Raw genomic sequence first — 17,192 nt, forward strand, 5'->3', positions numbered from 1 at the left:
ATACTGTCAGGATAGAACATGGCTCAGTGGTTGAGCACGTGTTTTGCATTCAAAAGCTCCCCAGTATAATCCCTGGCATCTCCAGGTAGGATGCCCTGGAGAGCTGTTCCTAGTCAGTTGGGGGATGAGGAACCTTTTCCAGCCATTAGACTGGATCCTGTTTCTCCAGCCACAGCAGGCCACCATGACAGATGGGTGGGACCACTTGACAACAGGTGACCCGCTTTTCCTAGTTCAAACTGCAAGGGAATATTGAAGTGATCCAAGTGGGTCTTGAAGCCATCATGGATCAGCTGATAAGCACTGATTTTAAGCCCTGCTTTGTATACAGCAGAGCTCCAGATGGGGAATTCTGTAACAGTCTATCCCAGCAGGCTTCCACTGCCTCCCTTGTCAAGCAACAATCAGGAATACGCTTTAAGGCTTCCGGTTGTGGATTGGCAGCCACATCTACCTCCCCCATGTTACACTATATGACATCAAGTGGGGGGGGCAGTTGGATGTGCTTTCAGTGGAAACACCTTGTGGGCTAAATTGGAACCTGCATTGGACCAGAGATTTCCCACCCTGGTGTAGACAATACTGAGCTAGAGGAACCAAGGGGCGAATTTGGTAGAATGAGATTTCCTGTGTTCTAAGCTGTGTTCCTAAATTGGTTTCAAGAGGCAGATTGCTTAGACTGCAACGCTATACACATTTAAGTGGTAGGGAGTAGGTCTCATTGAATTCAGCAAGGCTTGACTTCTGAGTAGATGTGCGAAGGATTGTGCTGTTAATCTCTTATGTCATACTTTATAAATTTTTGGAGGTCCAGTCAAGGCTGTCTAATACCAAAGTCTATTTCTGTAAATTTTCTAATTCCCAGAAGTAGTAGCTTCTGTAAAGTAGCGTCAGCTGTTAAAAATGGGTTAACAGGAATGAGGTTTTTTTTTAAAGCTTCTGTCAAGCCTGTGATTCCAAACTTAAATTCAGCAAGAATGTAGGTGCTTAATTTGTCTTTGCATAGGTTGAGGAGGAAACGTCAATATCAAATTTCAGCCAGGACTTAAGAGTATTCATGGGGATAAGGCTATCAACTATTGGCCATAACTATGTGCTCCCTCCCAATGCCAGTTGCTGAGAATTACAAGTGGGAAGAGTGCTATTGCACTCGGGTCCTACTTACGGACTTCCCATTGGCATCTGGTTGGTTACTGTGGGCACAGAAAGCTGGACTAGACGAGCCTTTGGTCTGATCCAGCAAACCAAATGCTTAATTTACGAGGTAGTCTCACACAAGTCACTACTTGCTTAGCCTCCCATCAGTGCCATGGTGATATTAATGAATATCACGGGTTTTGCAAGGATTTGATAAAATATACGAGATATCCTTCCAACAATTGAAAGGTGCTATATGAATTGCTGAAAAGCAAAGGCCACTTTACAGTCTGATCCAAAATGAAACAGACGTGCTTCCTGTTATTTTATTATTATAATTTACTTCCCGTCCTTCACCCAGAATGAAACAGACGTGCTTCCTGTTATTTTATTATTATAATTTACTTCCCGTCCTTCACCCAGAGTTCCAGGGTGGGTTATAACAATTTTAAAGCACATAAAACAGTTAAAAACAACCTAAATGCGCTTAGAAGTGTAATCTTATTGGGAGGTTACAGCCCCATGTTATGCATGATTATTCGCCGAGGAGCTGGGCTGTAAGGCTGCAATCCCAAACACACTTCCTTGGGAGTAGGCCCCGTTGGTCTCAGAAAAAAATTATTTCTCTAAATATCACAGGATTATTCTGAAAAAATCCTCCCAAGGCCGGGCTAGCAATCAACCATTTCTTCAAACCGTCAGCCCCTCGATGAGAAAGGTGTCTTTAAGCTCCACCTCTTCCGGCCTGTGACCATTCGGTAAAAGGCAATGCGCTGGCGAAAAAGGCCCCCGGTTGAGATTTCCCCCGCTCCCCCCCCCGGAATCTTTAGACCAACATGAACTGTGTTCGGAGCAAAACCCTTCTCCGTGAAGTCCCCACAGCATTTAGCTGGTGATTCCAGTGCGGCGCAGCCGGCGTCCTTTCCTGTTTCTTTGGAAGGCATTTGTGCAGGCTATTCCTGAGCCAGCAGGCAGGGTCCTTCTGCTCTGCTGCGCAGCCCATGTGGATGGGGTATTTTTTTCCACGTGGGAACATGGCACTTTAGTTTAAAGGCATCAGGGCCTTGCTTTTGAATCTCCGTTGCAAGGAAAGACGCTGAAAAGAGTCAAGAAAAGGTAAGAAAATAGTTCCGGATTAGTGGCTTGGTTTGGTGGTCTTTCAGATGTAGATAATGCTGAGACGTGCAGCTCGATCCTATCTGGATTTACTCAGGATATTGCTGAGCAGCAAAAGGTTCAGAAAAGGGCAAGCAAAATGATCAAGGGGTTGGAGCAGGTCCTCCAGGAGGAAAGGTTACAATTTCTTTGTTTAATTTGGGGTGGGGACATGATAGACTGGCGTGGAGAAAGCGGATAGAGCCTTTTTTCGCTTTATCTCATACTACTAGAACTTGAGACCATCCAGTGAAGCTGAATGTTGGCAACTTTAGGACAGACAAAAGAGAGTTCACACAGTGCATAGTTAAACTATGGGATTCACTCCCACACAGGGTATAGTGAGGGTCACTGATTTGGAATAGCTTTGAAAGAGGTTTACGCAAATTCTTGGGGGATAGGGCTATCAATTGCAACTAGCCTTGATGACTATGCTGTCTCTTGGAGACAGTATACCTCTAAATATCAGTTGCTGGAAATCACAAGTGGAGAGAGTGCTTTTGCACTTGGATGCTGTTTGCGGGCTCCCCAAGAATATCTGGTTGGCCACTGTGAGAACAGGATGCTGGACTAGATGGGGACTTGGACCTGACACAGCAGGGCTTTGTTCATGTTGTTAGAATAACATGCTCTGTTCAGTGCGACTTATTTTCTAATAAGTAGAAAATAGCGGTAACTTTTAGAGGCCTTTTGCTCTTGCCTTTTTCTCCTGTTTAATCCTCCCCCGCCTAGATTTCCATCAAGCCTTCTCTGCTAGTACTTGTAATCATTTTGAACTCTTTGGTACAGTTTATCTTTTTCCTGTTTACCTCTCCCAGTCCCCTCCCCATTCTACAGTGTAATCCAGAAGCTAGCCCCATTGAGTTCAGTGGAACTTATTCTTCAGTAAATGATATAGGATCATTGTAGCCCTAGTCATGTCCCTAGATTTTAAAGGGGGAATTGTAGACTGAATTTAAGAACACTTAGGCTGCAATCCAGTACATGTCTACTCAGAAGTAAGCTCTATTGGGTTCAATGGAACTTACTCCCAGATAAGTGTGTATTGGATTGTAGCCTTAATGTAGATTTTTACTATTAGAGACTTCTATTATTACAGTTTGAGTTTGTAATTACATATATGATTGTTTATATGATTCATCTTGAGTATGTGAAGTGGTACAGAATCAAGCTTTGTGTACAGGAGACTCTGGCTGCAATCTTATTTATACCTTCTTATTGAAGTATTGCATTGAACTTAATAGCACTAGCTGCTGAGTAGGTATGCACAGGAGTGCACTTGTAGTAGACCTATGGTGAGATGAGGCCATTTTTTACATTCTTAGGAAAAGAAGCAATCTTTAGAATATTAGCTGCAAATAAAAAGGGGAGTCACTCTCATACTTTGCTTTGCATTTATAATGAACTCAGGAAGCAGATATCTTAGAAAGTACATAAACATGACAATCAGCTCAATCAGTCTGACATCATTTTGTGGGTGTTTTGGGGGTCAAGGTGTGAGCTGTAATCCTTTAGGGAAGGGGCACCTAACCTGTGACCCTCTAGATGTTGTTCAACTGCAACTCCTGTCATCCCCTGACCACTAGCCATGTTGGCTGAGGCTGATGGGAATTCAAGTCCAGCAACATCTGGTCACAGGTTAGCCACCCCTGCCTTAGGATGAGGCTAAATCCTAAGCATGCCTATTAGGAAGTCCAGCTGAAGTTAGTGAAGCGTTTTTCTGAGTAACCCTGGCTAGGATCATGCTGTGAATTAGTCATGTCTCTTCATGAGGAAGACACTATTGGTACTTTTCACTAGTAAAGGCCCAAACAGCTTGGATGTTTGGTCCTTGCTATGTTTCTAGGGTTTCACGCTTGCTGCTGTTCCTAATCATTTTCTTGGCATCTGCAGGACCTATGCCTGGTATCTTGTGCTGTCATCAGTGGCTTGTGGTCCAGCAGAATGCCTTTGTTAACGTAAGAGGCAGGAGAGGTGATCCTCCACCCCCATTCTCACTTTTCCCTGAGCCCCCCCATTCCACAGGACTGGGTACTCTGTAGGTGACATCGAAGACCGCAACACGAAAGGGTAATTAGAGAGAAATATCTTCTCCTCTTATGTTAGCAGAGGCATCCACTGGAACAAAAGCTGTTCCTTGAATAGAATGTAAGGGTAGGATTCCGCCCCTTGAAAATATGAATATTTGTACCCAGGATAAAAATAAACGCTTTTAGAGAGTATATACCTAGAACAGGGGAACCTCTGACCCAGGGCCAAATGCAGCCCTCTAGGCCTCTCTATCCAGCCCTTGAGACTCTACCCCCCAGAAGAGTCTCACAAGTGAATGTGACCCTCGAGCTGAAAAAAGTTTCCTTACCCCCCTGACCTAGAATACGAGTATCCTGATGTCTGAAGGTTCCCTCCCCTGCCCATAAGAACATAAGAAGAGCCTGCTAGACCAGACCAAGGCCCAACTAGTCCAGCATCCTGTTCTCAAAGTGGCTAGCCAGATGACCGTGGGAAGCCCACAAACAAGACCTGAATACAACTCTCGCCTTGTATTCTGAAGCATACTTCTTCCAACAGTGGAGGGAGATCATGTCCATCAGGGTTTGTAGCCATTGATAGCCTAATCCTCCATGAAATATTACTACTACTACTGCTACTGCTACTACTACTACTACTACTACTACTACTACTACTACTTGTTAGTCACTTATTACCCAAAGGTCTCTGAGGTGACTTACAACACTTAAAAACACAAATAAATATACTGTAAAACAGAAAAAACAAAAAACCAAGTCATCCAAGTTGGTAGCCATAACTGCAGCTTATGGAAGCAAATTCCATAGTTTAACTCTGCACTATGTGAAGAAGTACTTTTTTTGTCTATCTTGCATCTTCCAACGTTCAGCTTCACTGGATGTCCATAATTTTTAGTGTAAAGCGAGAGAGAGAAACTTCTGTCTGATACCAGCAAGGCCAGTCCCCTTGCCAGTAAATGCACAGGGTCGAAGGTTCTTGCTTTCTCCCTTCCTCCGTATTTACATAGAGTCTTTGTATGTCAAACATTAGTTCACCTAAACTCACAAATTATCAACAGCACTTGTCCAGTGCAGGCAGAGGATAGAGGAGACCCCACTCAAGAATTCTTGAGTCTTGGGAGATACCAGAAATTTTCTGTGTGTGAGTCAGACAGCAGAACAGTCTTTATAATATATTCTATTTATTCATATCTTGCACACTACAACTAATAACATGCATTCTAGGTGGCCTAGGCCATAATTGCAGACACAGAAAAATGGGAATACATATCAGCATGAAAGATGTTTATTATTTATTAGGTTTCTATCCTGCCCTTCCTCCCAGTATGAGCCCAGGGCGGCAAGTGTAAACACTAAAAACATTTTAAAAGTCATAAAAACAGACTTTAAAACATATTAAAACAAATCATCTTTAAAAACATTGTTTTAAAAAAGGTTTAAAAACATATTAAAAAGTAATTCCAACACAGACGCAGACTAAGATAAGGTTTCAACTGAAAAGGCTTGTTGAAAGAGGAAAGTCTTCAGTAGGCGCCAAAAAGATAACAGAGATGGCGCCTGTCTAATATTTAAGAGGAGGGAATTACAAAGGGTAGGTGCCACTACAATGGAGGTCCGTTTCCTATGTTGTGCAGAACAGACCTCCTGATAAGTTGGTAATCTGCAGGAGGCGCTCACCTGCAGAGTGCAGTGATCGACTGTGTATATAGAAGATACGACGATCTTTCAGGTATCCTGGTCCCAACCTGTACAGGGTTTTGTACACCAAAACTAGAACCTTGAACTTAGCCTGGTAGCTAATAGGTAGCCAGTGCAATTCTTTCAGCAGCGAGGTGACATGTTGGTGATACCCTGCCCCAGTGAACAGTCTAGGTGCCATATTTTGCACCAGTTGCAGCTTCCGGACCAACCTCAATTATATCCAACGTTGCTGGATATCCATTTAACATCAAAGTATGAAGGCACATCTTAGTTAAAACAAGTTACAATAGATGGACTGAATTAAACTCTTAAGTCATGTTACAGAGCCAAAGTTACAAAGTACATAGAAATACATGTCATAGTACATCACCCATCAGAGGTCATGGATGGAATAGATGGATGGTTCTCCTGCTTTCTTTGACCCCCTCCCCCCACTCCAGCAGAGCTGAGAGGTCCAGAGTGGTATAAAACCTGGCCTTTTTATACTTTCTTATCAGAGAGGGGGCATGTTTCCATTATCAGTTATGCTGCCTGCTAGAAGCAGCAGTAGCTGCCTTTCCCTGCTTTCTCCTAGGGATAGCAAGTGTCAACAAGTAGTTGAATGTTATGTTAACCATACCATATAAGAAACTTCCTCTTAAACAGCCGGAATGTTGGCTGACTGCCTTAGATGTCTTATCTTATACTATACATCAACATTCTCTGCAAAATGCTACTTTGTTCAGAAGGGAGGGCAAAGTGCATTTTCAAAAGAGAACATTTTTCCTCTGTGCTACTTATGCAGTATAACCTAAGCTGTTAAGCAAATATAAGCAAATGTAAATTATTTCAGCATATGTTACACATATTTCAAGCCAATATTTGGGCTGGCCCATTACATATCCGCCCCCTTTCTCCATGCCATGTACAATTTTATTCACTTCTATCATGTTGCCTCTTATTCGTCTTTTCTCTAAACTAAAACGCGCCAAATAAACAAATAAGGCTGTCACCAAATTTTTTTTGCTTCCTGCTAGGAATAATTATCCTGGCCTGGTAAAACTTGGAACACTTTTTCTTTCTGTGCGGTAAAATGGTGGAGTGAGTCTAAGGTTGCAACACTTACTAGGGAGTAAGCCCCATTAGACACAAACATAGGCAGTGGTGAGGAATGACACTTCTGAATCTATCTTACTTCTGAGTAAATGTGTATAGGGCTACACTGCAACTTGCTATAGCTCTGAAAACAATCCCACTATTAGCGTAAAGCAGTGCCTGGAGAGTGGTATTCCCACAGAATGAAAAATGAAATTTTGGGATGAAGAATATTGGCCACCAACTGCTTTCTCCATATAAACTGAAGGAATACTGCATTGAATTGCTCTAATGTCCTCAAACTTTTACAGGACTTCTGTCTGAAAATGCAGCGCAAGAAAGTGGACAATCGCATTCGGATACTGATAGAAAATGGAGTGGCGGCACAACATAGGACACTCTTTGTTGTTGTTGGGGATCATGGGAAAGATCAGGTGAAGTGTAGACTGGGACTGTCCAGACTAATTTTTTCTGTAATGTATAACCTGTACTCAGGCACAGCTACAGGTGCTGTTAATGTGCTTGTGAGATATACTAGTCTCATTTTATAGGGTTGTTTTTTTTTGCAGCCAGTGGATAGATAGGTAAAGGGCACTGTGGGTGACCATGTGCTTGCTTGCTTCCTTCTTACAGCTTGGATTGGAAACCTTCATCATAATCTGTGTCAGGGCTGGGTACCTGTGGCCCCTCAAAAGATGTTGAACTACAGTGCTCATCTTCCCTGACCATTGGTCATACTGACTGGGGCTGATGGGAGTTGGAATCCTACAACATCTGGAGGGCCACTGGTTTCCCACCCCAATCACATGGTCATTTTTCCAGTAGATTTTTACATTGTGACCCATCCACATTTATGTGGAGAAAGTATGTGCAGTGATTTTCATCATCATAGCAGAACCTAAAAACATTGTTTGTGGAAATCTATCTGGTTCACTAACAAAAAATGCCATAGGTAGCTATGTGTGTGACCATGGGCAATTGCCTGAGGAAACATCACTAGCAGAAACTGCTTTGTAAGTTGGCCCTTTAACTGTAATACACCCAGTGTACAGTGGACCCAGTGAGGGATCCAGGAGTATTTTAGTTACATTTTATATGTCACCCTATAACCAGAGTTCTCTGAGCAGCTTACAACAGAAATGCTGAAATACAGTCAGACCATAAAAATACAAATACAGCATAAAACAAATTAGGCAACAGGATTCTCAAGCATCAGAAGCAAGCATTAAAAATTTCAAAATTCTAACCTTGTAAACTCTTCAGTTTAAGAGACGTCAACCTTGACATTCCCTTTAAAAGCTTTTTTTTAAAACCTGGGAAAATTTAAAGAGAGTATTCAGTCTGAAGAATATTTTATAGAATATAAAGAAGTTAAAATGTTAACTTTCTTTTAAAAAATTGCTGTTATGTTGCTGTTTTGTTGCTTTCAGTTGTATTTGTGTTTTGATATGTTTTGTTTTGTTTGTTTTTATATTGTGAACCACTGAGAAATTTTAAAAATATTAAGTGACCTAAAAATGCTTATGAATAAATAAACTTGCTTGTATATACACAGTTATGTGTATAATTCTTTTAATGGCTTTTGATATTGGATGATTTACACCCAGGAATAAAGAAGGGACTTGCAAAAGCGAATGGGCAAAATACTGCTTTAATTGTTTGGGAAGTCTTTGGATAGACACCAGCCTTTTTAAAAGGACTTCCCAAACAATTAAAGCAGTAATTACAACAGTATGTCTTTTTATAATAATTTTGATTTTGATTTAAGAAAAATATACTCATACCCAAAGCTCTTTATCATTAGGATCATTTTATTTTTATATTTTCATGCCTCGTCTTGTACAGCAAGATTATATATAAGCCTCATTACTTCCCTCAAAACATAAACATATTTCTAATGTGCAAATTTTTTCCTCTTTGATTCTCAGATGTTTTACTTCCATGCCCTGGGCCCCGGCACCCACCTGCGTGCTCCACCTACCTTTCCCTTGAAGTGAATGTTGGCTGCGCTGTGCACACATTCCTGTCATCAACCAAGATGGCGGCCGAGGCTTCCCTAAGGGGCTGATCCCTCTGCCGGCATCTTGGTTGATGGCACACATGCGCCCACAGCGAGGCCAACATTTACTTCAAAGGAAAGATAGGTGAGGCATGCAGGCAGGCATTGCAGGCCTGCATGGTAGTAGGGGGGATGCCTGGGAGCTTCCTCTCTGCAATCCACGGCAGGGTCAGGAGCTGCTGCTGCTGCAGATCATGGAAGAGAGCGCTACCCACCCAGCAGCCTAAGGAGGGGCCCGACCTGACCGTCCTCTGGCACTAGCCCTGTTTCCATGTTGTCTTTGTCCTGATGTAATAATAGGTTTCATCATTTTACAGGTGGTCATACTTCACCATATGTTGTCTAAAGCGGCTGTAAAGGCTAGACCGTCAGTATTATGGTGTTATAAGAAAGAGCTGGGCTTTAGCAGGTAAAAATGTTTGTATTAAATCTTTTCCTTCTCTTTTGAAAAGTTATTGTAGCTATGTGGTGAGACTCCAAAGTACAAACCCTTGCATTGATTTTTATTTTTTGCTAGTTAGCAAGTAAGTTTCTGTTTCAAGGCAAGTGCTTGGGTGCAAAGTAATTTACATCCTTTGGCTTATTGACATGAATAGAGAAGTAAATCAGCCCTGGTAAATCATGCTTGGTGCTCTAGGTTTGATGGTTATTTCCCCTCTCTTTGGTGCAAGCGCTATATAACCTTCCTTTCTTAATTTCTCATGTTGTTTGCTTAGTAATATCAATGATCGGTATATTTTTTCCTTAAACCAGGGATTGGGAACCTCTTTTTTTTTCCTGATGGGCTGCATTCTGTTATGGGCAATCTGCCATGGGCCACACGTTGACCGTGGGCACAGCTGAAGCCCAATTCTCTTTCCCCACCTTTCTGCCACTCCACTTTCCTCCCATCCCCTCCCCAGTCCTCCATTGCCACAGAATGAAATTAGGCCAAGGGCTGCAGGTGGTCCACTCTTGTTTTCTCCCTTGTTGCCTTTATGCTTGGAAGTCCCTTCTTGGTCACATGTGCATGTCCACCACTCTTAATTCCTTGTCCCCTTAAAACCTCTCTTTATATACATTCTTTCCATTCAGCTCTTGCTTCCTCAATCTTTAACCCAAGTCAGTGGACTGACACCAACAAAGTCATTGCAGAAATGGAACGATCCCCCCCCAGATCTGCTTGAGGAGTTGGGGGGGGTCACAGAGAGAGGGGGGAAGTTCTGTTGTGTGAGCAGAAGTGCTTCTGCTGGCATAATGACTTGGCTGGATACAGCCCCATGAACTCTAAATATGTGTACTTCACTTGGTTCCATCCCTCGGTGATGAGATTAGAAGCACCACTCATAAAAATCTTTAAAGCTATGCACACATAACTAGGAGGAAACACCGTGAAACATGGTGGGACTTATTCTAAGTAAACATGAGGGTTGGTTGGCGTCTACAAAGGACCGAACCTTTAGTGTGGCATGCCCTGCCCTGTGGAGCTCCCTATTAACAGAAGTTCAGCAGGAACCATCCCTTCTTTCTCTCAGGCGTCTCCTGAAAACTGAAGTTTTTAAACAGATCATTTAATACGAATTTTCTTTTCCAACCAATGCAGTACTTATGGATGCTTTTTTATTGTGTTTAACAAAGTTGTTATTGGTTTTTAATTCTATCATGTTTTTGTATGTTGTAATGCCACCTTGATATACTTTTATGAAAAGTGCAACTTATAAATATTTTAATAAAAAATATGCACAGAATTGCATTGCAAATTTGATTATGTTCTCGGTGAGGACGTCTAATTTAATCTGTATTTTCCCTCCGTCAGCCACCGTAAAAAAAGGATGAGACAGTTGCAGAAGAAGATTAAAACTGGAATGTTAGATCTGAAGCAAGATGACCCGTTTGAGTTGTTCATAGCAGCCACAAACATTCGTTATTGTTACTACAATGAGACGCACAAAATTCTTGGGAATACTTTTGGCATGTGTGTACTTCAGGTAAGATGATGTTCTCTATGGAAGAGTCCTCACTTTTCAGGTTATTTGAGCAGTTTACATGTTCCTTACATCCAGACTTCATCTGCATTACCCATAATGTTCCCTGCAGCAGATATATTTACTCTTAAAACTTACTTCTCCACCACTATTGCATCTGCAAGTAGCTGTCCAGCAGAGCTTTTCCAAGTGGTGAATGGGCTTTGTCACCTGGCCAAGAGAACGTTGCTCTGACACCTCTGGAGGCCTACTGTAACAAACTTGTCTGGCACTTGAGGGACAAAATCACTCAGATTCAGACAGATATCACAGTTAGAGCAAGTCCAGTGGAGGTATCCAGAGCTCTATCTAGTCCATCTGTACTGGATAGGTTTTGATTATTGCTGCCTAAGGATGTGGACAATCCCCTTCCAATTCCCTCCTTCCCCCTCCCCCTCCTTTCCCTCTCCTCTCCCCCCTCCCCCTCCTCCCCCTCCTCCCCAATGGTCAGTTTTACCTATCCTAGCCATGACTACACGGGAGTAAATCCCACTAAATTCAATAGGCATGCAAATGATCAGATCTGCCTTTCCCCTCCTTCCGTTCTCCTCTCCTCCTCCCTTCTTCTCCTCCCCTGCCCACTCCAGGCCTCCCTCCCCATGGTCAGTTTCACGTATCCTAAGCATGATTGCATGGGAGTAAATCCCACTGAAGTCAATAAACATGCAAATGATCAAACCTGCTCTCCTCCTCCCCTTCCTGCCTGCTTCCATCCCCCTCCTCCTCTCCCCACTGCCTGTGGTCAGTTTCATGTATCCTCAGCATGATTGCAGGGGAGTAAATCCCACTGAACTCAATAAGCATGCAAATGATCAATCCATTCTCAGCAAACTTGTGTGTTATCCCATTTCTTACCTCCCAGATTGCCACCACTCACCATATGCTCAGAGGCACATGTTACCAAATTCTCCTAAGCTACACTGGAAGTGGATTGGACTGTGAAAGACCAACCCAAATTGTGTTTGCATTTTTACAAATGTGTAGGGCAGTACAATATCTCAGAGAGGAGGTCAGGTCTCCTGTTCCCCTGGTGCATTCACTATAGCAGCCCAATTTCCCTGCTTTTTAAAGTTTGATAGAAATATCTGTTGACTATAGGTATGTTCTTAAATTGCAAGGTTTTTTGCCTATTAGTGAACTATGTATTTTAAACTGTTGTAACCTGCCCTGGCACTTCATAGCGAAGGGTGGGTAATAAATTAATAATAATAATTGTTATGATTAAAATTAGGGTACAAAATTTTACAAAACAAGTATTTTCCACATTGCATTACCAAAATGCTCTGTAAAATGTCATTTGAAACTTCTGTGAAATACAGGCCATGTTCAGGACAATAATATCTCAGTTGAACACAGAAATCTCCCATTAGCCATAGTTTCCTGTTTGGGGTGAAGTGGGAAATGATTACCAGCTCAGAACAAGTCAGGATCTCAAATTGTGTTTTGAAGTTCTTGGTTTGAGTGTAACGAGAAAAAATATATAGTTAACTGGAGACTTCTGAGATGGATTCAGATGCACCACAAGGGGAAGTGAGAAGGGACTGCATGCATGAGTAAAAAGCTTGTTTATATGTCTGTTTATTAAGACCAGATATAATAATCTGAACTAGCCCATGGTGTGGCAGATTACTGACCAACTCTCTTTGTACAAGAATAACGAAAGTGCACATCTGTCATATCTTTGGATAAACTTCTCACTGTGGATTAAATTAAGCAATGCACTGTTTCCTTCTGTATTATTTTTAAGCTGTATATTCCACCCTCACCACCTAAAAAAAGCAATCAAGCAAATCTGTGAAGGTCCCAAAGGCCATCAATGCACAGGGCAGCTTTTCAGAAGGGAGGAGAAGGCATTCACGCCTGCAGGTTGAGAGAAGGTTGAGGGAAGCTTGACTGTTACAAGGCAGCTTCCTAAGTTTACTCTTTCATCTAGCAAGTTCATCCTTGCATTGTGTGCATGTTACTGAAGACCATATATTTTTGGCACAATCTTTTCCAGGACTTCGAAGCTTTATCACCGAATTTGCTGGCTAGAACGGTTGAAACTGTGGAAGGTGGAGGCATAGTAGCGATTCTTCTGAGAACAATGAACTCCCTGAAGCAGCTCTACACCATGACCATGGTATACCTCCTAAGGAGCTTTTTTATATGTGTTTTAACAGAGAACTGGCCAGCTCTCCTGTTAGGGACAATAGCTCAGTGATTAGGGGTCTTGCTTTACATGCAGAAGGTCCCAGGTTCAATCCCTGGCATCTCCAATTAGAAAAGGATGAGCTAGCACATGATGGGAAAGATCTCTGCCTGAGAGCCCAGGTAGCCACTACCAATCATAGCTGGGCTAGGTAGGCAAACAGGATGTCTTTTATAAGGGCGTGTTTTCTATGTTCCATTTTGAATGAACAGCTAGACTAGGGGTTTGTGCACATTTTACAGTGACTTCAGGTAATCCTAGAATTTTTTTTCCAGTCCTGGAACCTATTCCATAGTGCTGAGATTTGGCCCTGGAATAGGTGAAATAGATCACATTTTGGATGAAATAAGTGATATCTCTGAGCACATGTAGAATCCCTTCTATAGCCTCTAGAGTTATTAGATTTTTTTGTTTCTGCACTTAAGAGCAGTGGAACAAGCAATTCAGCAGGTGGAGTTTTCTTGGCATGGAGATGGAGTTATGGGAACAGCTTTAGCGGCTGAGTTTCTACTTCTCATGCAGGCTCTATAGAAACATAGCATCCTAACAGAAAAAATAAGCTGTCCATAGTAGTCATGACTGAGAAGGTGTGATAATTCAGTCATTCCCCATGCATGATTCTAGGTAGGCTTGTGCCTAAACATCTGCTTTTTTAAAAATGTTTTTAAGAATCGTGTTTAGAACATATTTGAAAGATGTGAGGAAAAGTAGCAGAACTGGCTGCTGAAGCTAAGCAGGTTTGGGCCTGGTCTGTGCCTGGATGAGAGACTGCTTGGGAAGTCCATGTATGTTGCTTTTAAGTGTCATGATGGAAGAAAGGCAGGCTATACAATGTACTCAATGAACTTGATGTGAAGGTGCAAGATAGATAAAATGGGCAAGAATGTCATGGCCTGGTTCACACATAGCTTGTGGTTTCCTTGAATGTGCGAACCCAGCTCAGCAGACTAATTATGGTTTCTGTTTTGCCAACAAACCACAATATGAAGCCATGGTTTGTTGTTGGTTTATGTACCCATGTTTGCTTTAACTATGGGTTGATATTATGTCCAAACCCAACAGCCTTGCTTAACCATGGTTTAGCCACTTCATCCATGATGCTCACCAGGCTACAAAGGCAAGAGAAGCTGGTAAACAAACCAAGCTTTGGAAAAATAAGCCATGGCTTGTTTGCTCATCTGTGAGATGACTTGTGATTTATTGAGCAAACCTTGATTTAGCATTATGTGCACACACAGCCAATATATGCAAAAATCAATCCATAATAGGTTACCCCGACAGCTGAAGCTTCATCACCCTCATTGTTGTTTTCAGGACCTCCTGTTCTTGGAATGTCCATAGGCAATATTGTCAGACTTTAGTGCACAAAGCAAGTCATTAGCTTCAAGGCATCCTTCAAGTTTCATATAAATAACACTTCCTTTTTCCAGGATGTACACTCTCGCTACCGGACAGAAGCACATCAGGATGTGATAGGCCGTTTTAATGAAAGGTAGGTTGGCCAACCATTTTGAGTGCACAGACTAGCAACATGTGGAAGGAAAGTGTATCTACCTTCCTAGCTGAAGGTACTCTGTTGAGGCATCTGGTCAGAAGTGATTCTACATCTGCCAAAGTGCTTGCTGCCCTCTGTTAGAAGTATTCAGAAATTACATGTTAAGTTTAAGCATAATTATGTTCATTTGTTGTTATGTGCCTTTAAGGAGTGAATATTTAGAAGGGCTGGATGGGAAGAAATAAGCTGAAGCTGAACCTTGACAAAACCGAGGTACCGTTTGTGGGAGACAAGGGAAGGTTGGGGGATGTTGGCCTGGTGCTCAGTGGGGTACAATTGCCCCTGAAAGACCAGGTCCGCAGCCTGGGGGTCATTCTTGACTCCCAGCTGTCCATGGAGGCTCAGGTCTCAGCTGTGAGCCGGGAGGCGCTGTATCAACTCCATCTGATATGAGGCTGCGCCCCTACCTTCCCAACCATCTGCTCCCATCTGTGGTACATGCCCTGGTCTCCTCTTGCCTAGACTACTGTAATGTGCTCTACATGGGGTTACCCTTGAAAATGGTCCGGAAGCTGCAACTGGTACAGAATGCGGCAGCTCGCCTGATTAAAGGCAGCCACTGGCGAGATCACATCACTCCAGTGCTGAAGGAGTTGCACTGGTTACCGGTTGTTTTCTGGGCCCAATTCAAGGTGTTGGTTCTGACCTTTAAAACCCTATACGGTTTCGGCCCAGTCTATCTGAAGGAGTGCCTCCAACATCATCAGGGATGCCGCTCAACAAGATCAGCCTCAAAAGGCCTCTCTATCCCACCAGTTAAAACAGCTAGACTGGTGAGAACTAGGGAGAGGGCTTTTTCAATTGTGGCCCTCACTTTGTGGAATTCCCTCCCAAATGATCTCCGCCATGCTCCCTCTATGATGAGCTTCCGCCAGGCCTTGAAGACCCGGCTCTTCAGGCAGGCTTTTGGGGTGGGTTAGGTTTTATTATTATTGTTGAGATTTTTTAATGTTTTAATGTATTTGTATGCTTTTCTTTTGTACGTCACCCAGAGTGGCTGGACAGCCAGCCTGATGGGCAACTAATAAATTTAATAAATAAATAAATAAAATAAAGTGCTGTCACTGCTAAACGTAAGACTTTATCTCATTATGGCAGATTTTTAGTTAAGTCAGTCTGATGCTAAATGCAGCTTTGTAACTTTAAATTTGAGGGTTTTTTCATAGTGTACTCATTGCATTGTGTTCAAGAAGTCATGTGTGGGGCTGTATATAATCTTTACTGGTTAGGAAGTGCAGAACTGGCATGCGTGCCATGGTTGCATAGCAAGGGGAGAAGCCTGTGACCCTCCATATGTTGTTAGACTCTAGTTCCCATCAGCCCCAGCTAACGTGGCCAGTGATCATGGACAATGGAAATTGTAGTCCAATAACATCTGGAGAGCCATAGGTTCCCCACACCTGTTGTGTAGGATGGCTATGCCCAGGCTAAATTGAATAGGGTCTAATTTTCAATAACATTTTGGGACATCTGTGATTTCTGCTCTGTAGATTCGCTTAGACATTTTCCCATTTATGCTCCTAATAACATTTGAGAAACTTCCCTGTGCAGAAGGTGAAACTTTTTGCACAGTGTCTTCATGCATCTTAGAAACGCGGCTTAAGTCACGAGACTGATTCTTCTCTAAGCTTCGTTGTGACACTGACTGAAAGCAGGGTTTGAGTGTTGATGCTCTGTTAATGCTGAAGGGAGGCACTGAAACATTCCTCTTGGATCACTTTATCTATCCATGTAGATAGGCGGTAGGTTGAGGAATAGTTTTGTGGGATGAGAGCCAATCAGGTACAACAGTGATGATGGTGCTGTGTCCTCTCTCTCATCACACAGGTTCATTCTGTCTCTGGCATCTTGCAAAACCTGCATGGTAGTTGATGATCAGCTTAACATCCTCCCCATCTCTAGCCATGTAGCAAACATAGCTGCTATTCCACCCCGGTCTCAGGTAAGGACACCTTTGATAAAAAGTTGAGGTTTGGGAGCTTAGTGTTAAACCTAGTTTGAATTCATATAATTCAGATTTTTAAATATGCTGTTCTTGGAGCAGCAGGTCTAGGTAACAATAACAAACAGGCCTGGGGGAAAAGGGTGATTATCCTCAGCTTTGGGAAGGTTTTTGGGGAGCCAGTCACTGAGGTAATCTGTGAGAGTGTTATCAGTTGTCCCCATCTTTCAGAAGCCTGAATGGCCTCAACGTGAAGTCAGCCATCTAGGGTCACCAGTCCCATGCTGTGGAACACGCTTCCAGCAGAGATTCAGCAGGCATCCTCACTTTTGACTTTCAGGCGTCTCT

General features: G+C 42.6%; 1 protein-coding gene across 2 annotated transcripts in view; it reads left to right on the plus strand.

Annotated features, from left to right (window-relative positions):
- Positions 1–1,938: 1,938 nt before the first annotated feature.
- NAT10 (N-acetyltransferase 10) overlaps positions 1,939–17,192 on the plus strand; it is a 46,796-nt gene continuing 31,542 nt past the window's right edge. The window contains exons 1-7 of one of the 2 annotated variants that reach the window (XM_061610742.1): positions 1,939–2,253; positions 7,406–7,528; positions 9,471–9,562; positions 10,949–11,120; positions 13,156–13,278; positions 14,778–14,839; positions 16,730–16,844. In XM_061610742.1, the coding sequence (XP_061466726.1) occupies positions 7,421–7,528; positions 9,471–9,562; positions 10,949–11,120; positions 13,156–13,278; positions 14,778–14,839; positions 16,730–16,844 (672 nt within the window). In that variant the 5' untranslated portion in view covers positions 1,939–2,253; positions 7,406–7,420. Of the gene's footprint in view, positions 2,254–2,335; positions 2,431–7,405; positions 7,529–9,470; positions 9,563–10,948; positions 11,121–13,155; positions 13,279–14,777; positions 14,840–16,729; positions 16,845–17,192 lie in introns of those variants that run through there. The other variant, XM_061610743.1, reaches the window with a different exon arrangement.

Source organism: Rhineura floridana, chromosome 2 (assembly GCF_030035675.1).
Source record: "Rhineura floridana isolate rRhiFlo1 chromosome 2, rRhiFlo1.hap2, whole genome shotgun sequence".
In the NCBI taxonomy this organism is placed as follows: Eukaryota; Metazoa; Chordata; class Lepidosauria; order Squamata; family Rhineuridae; genus Rhineura; species Rhineura floridana.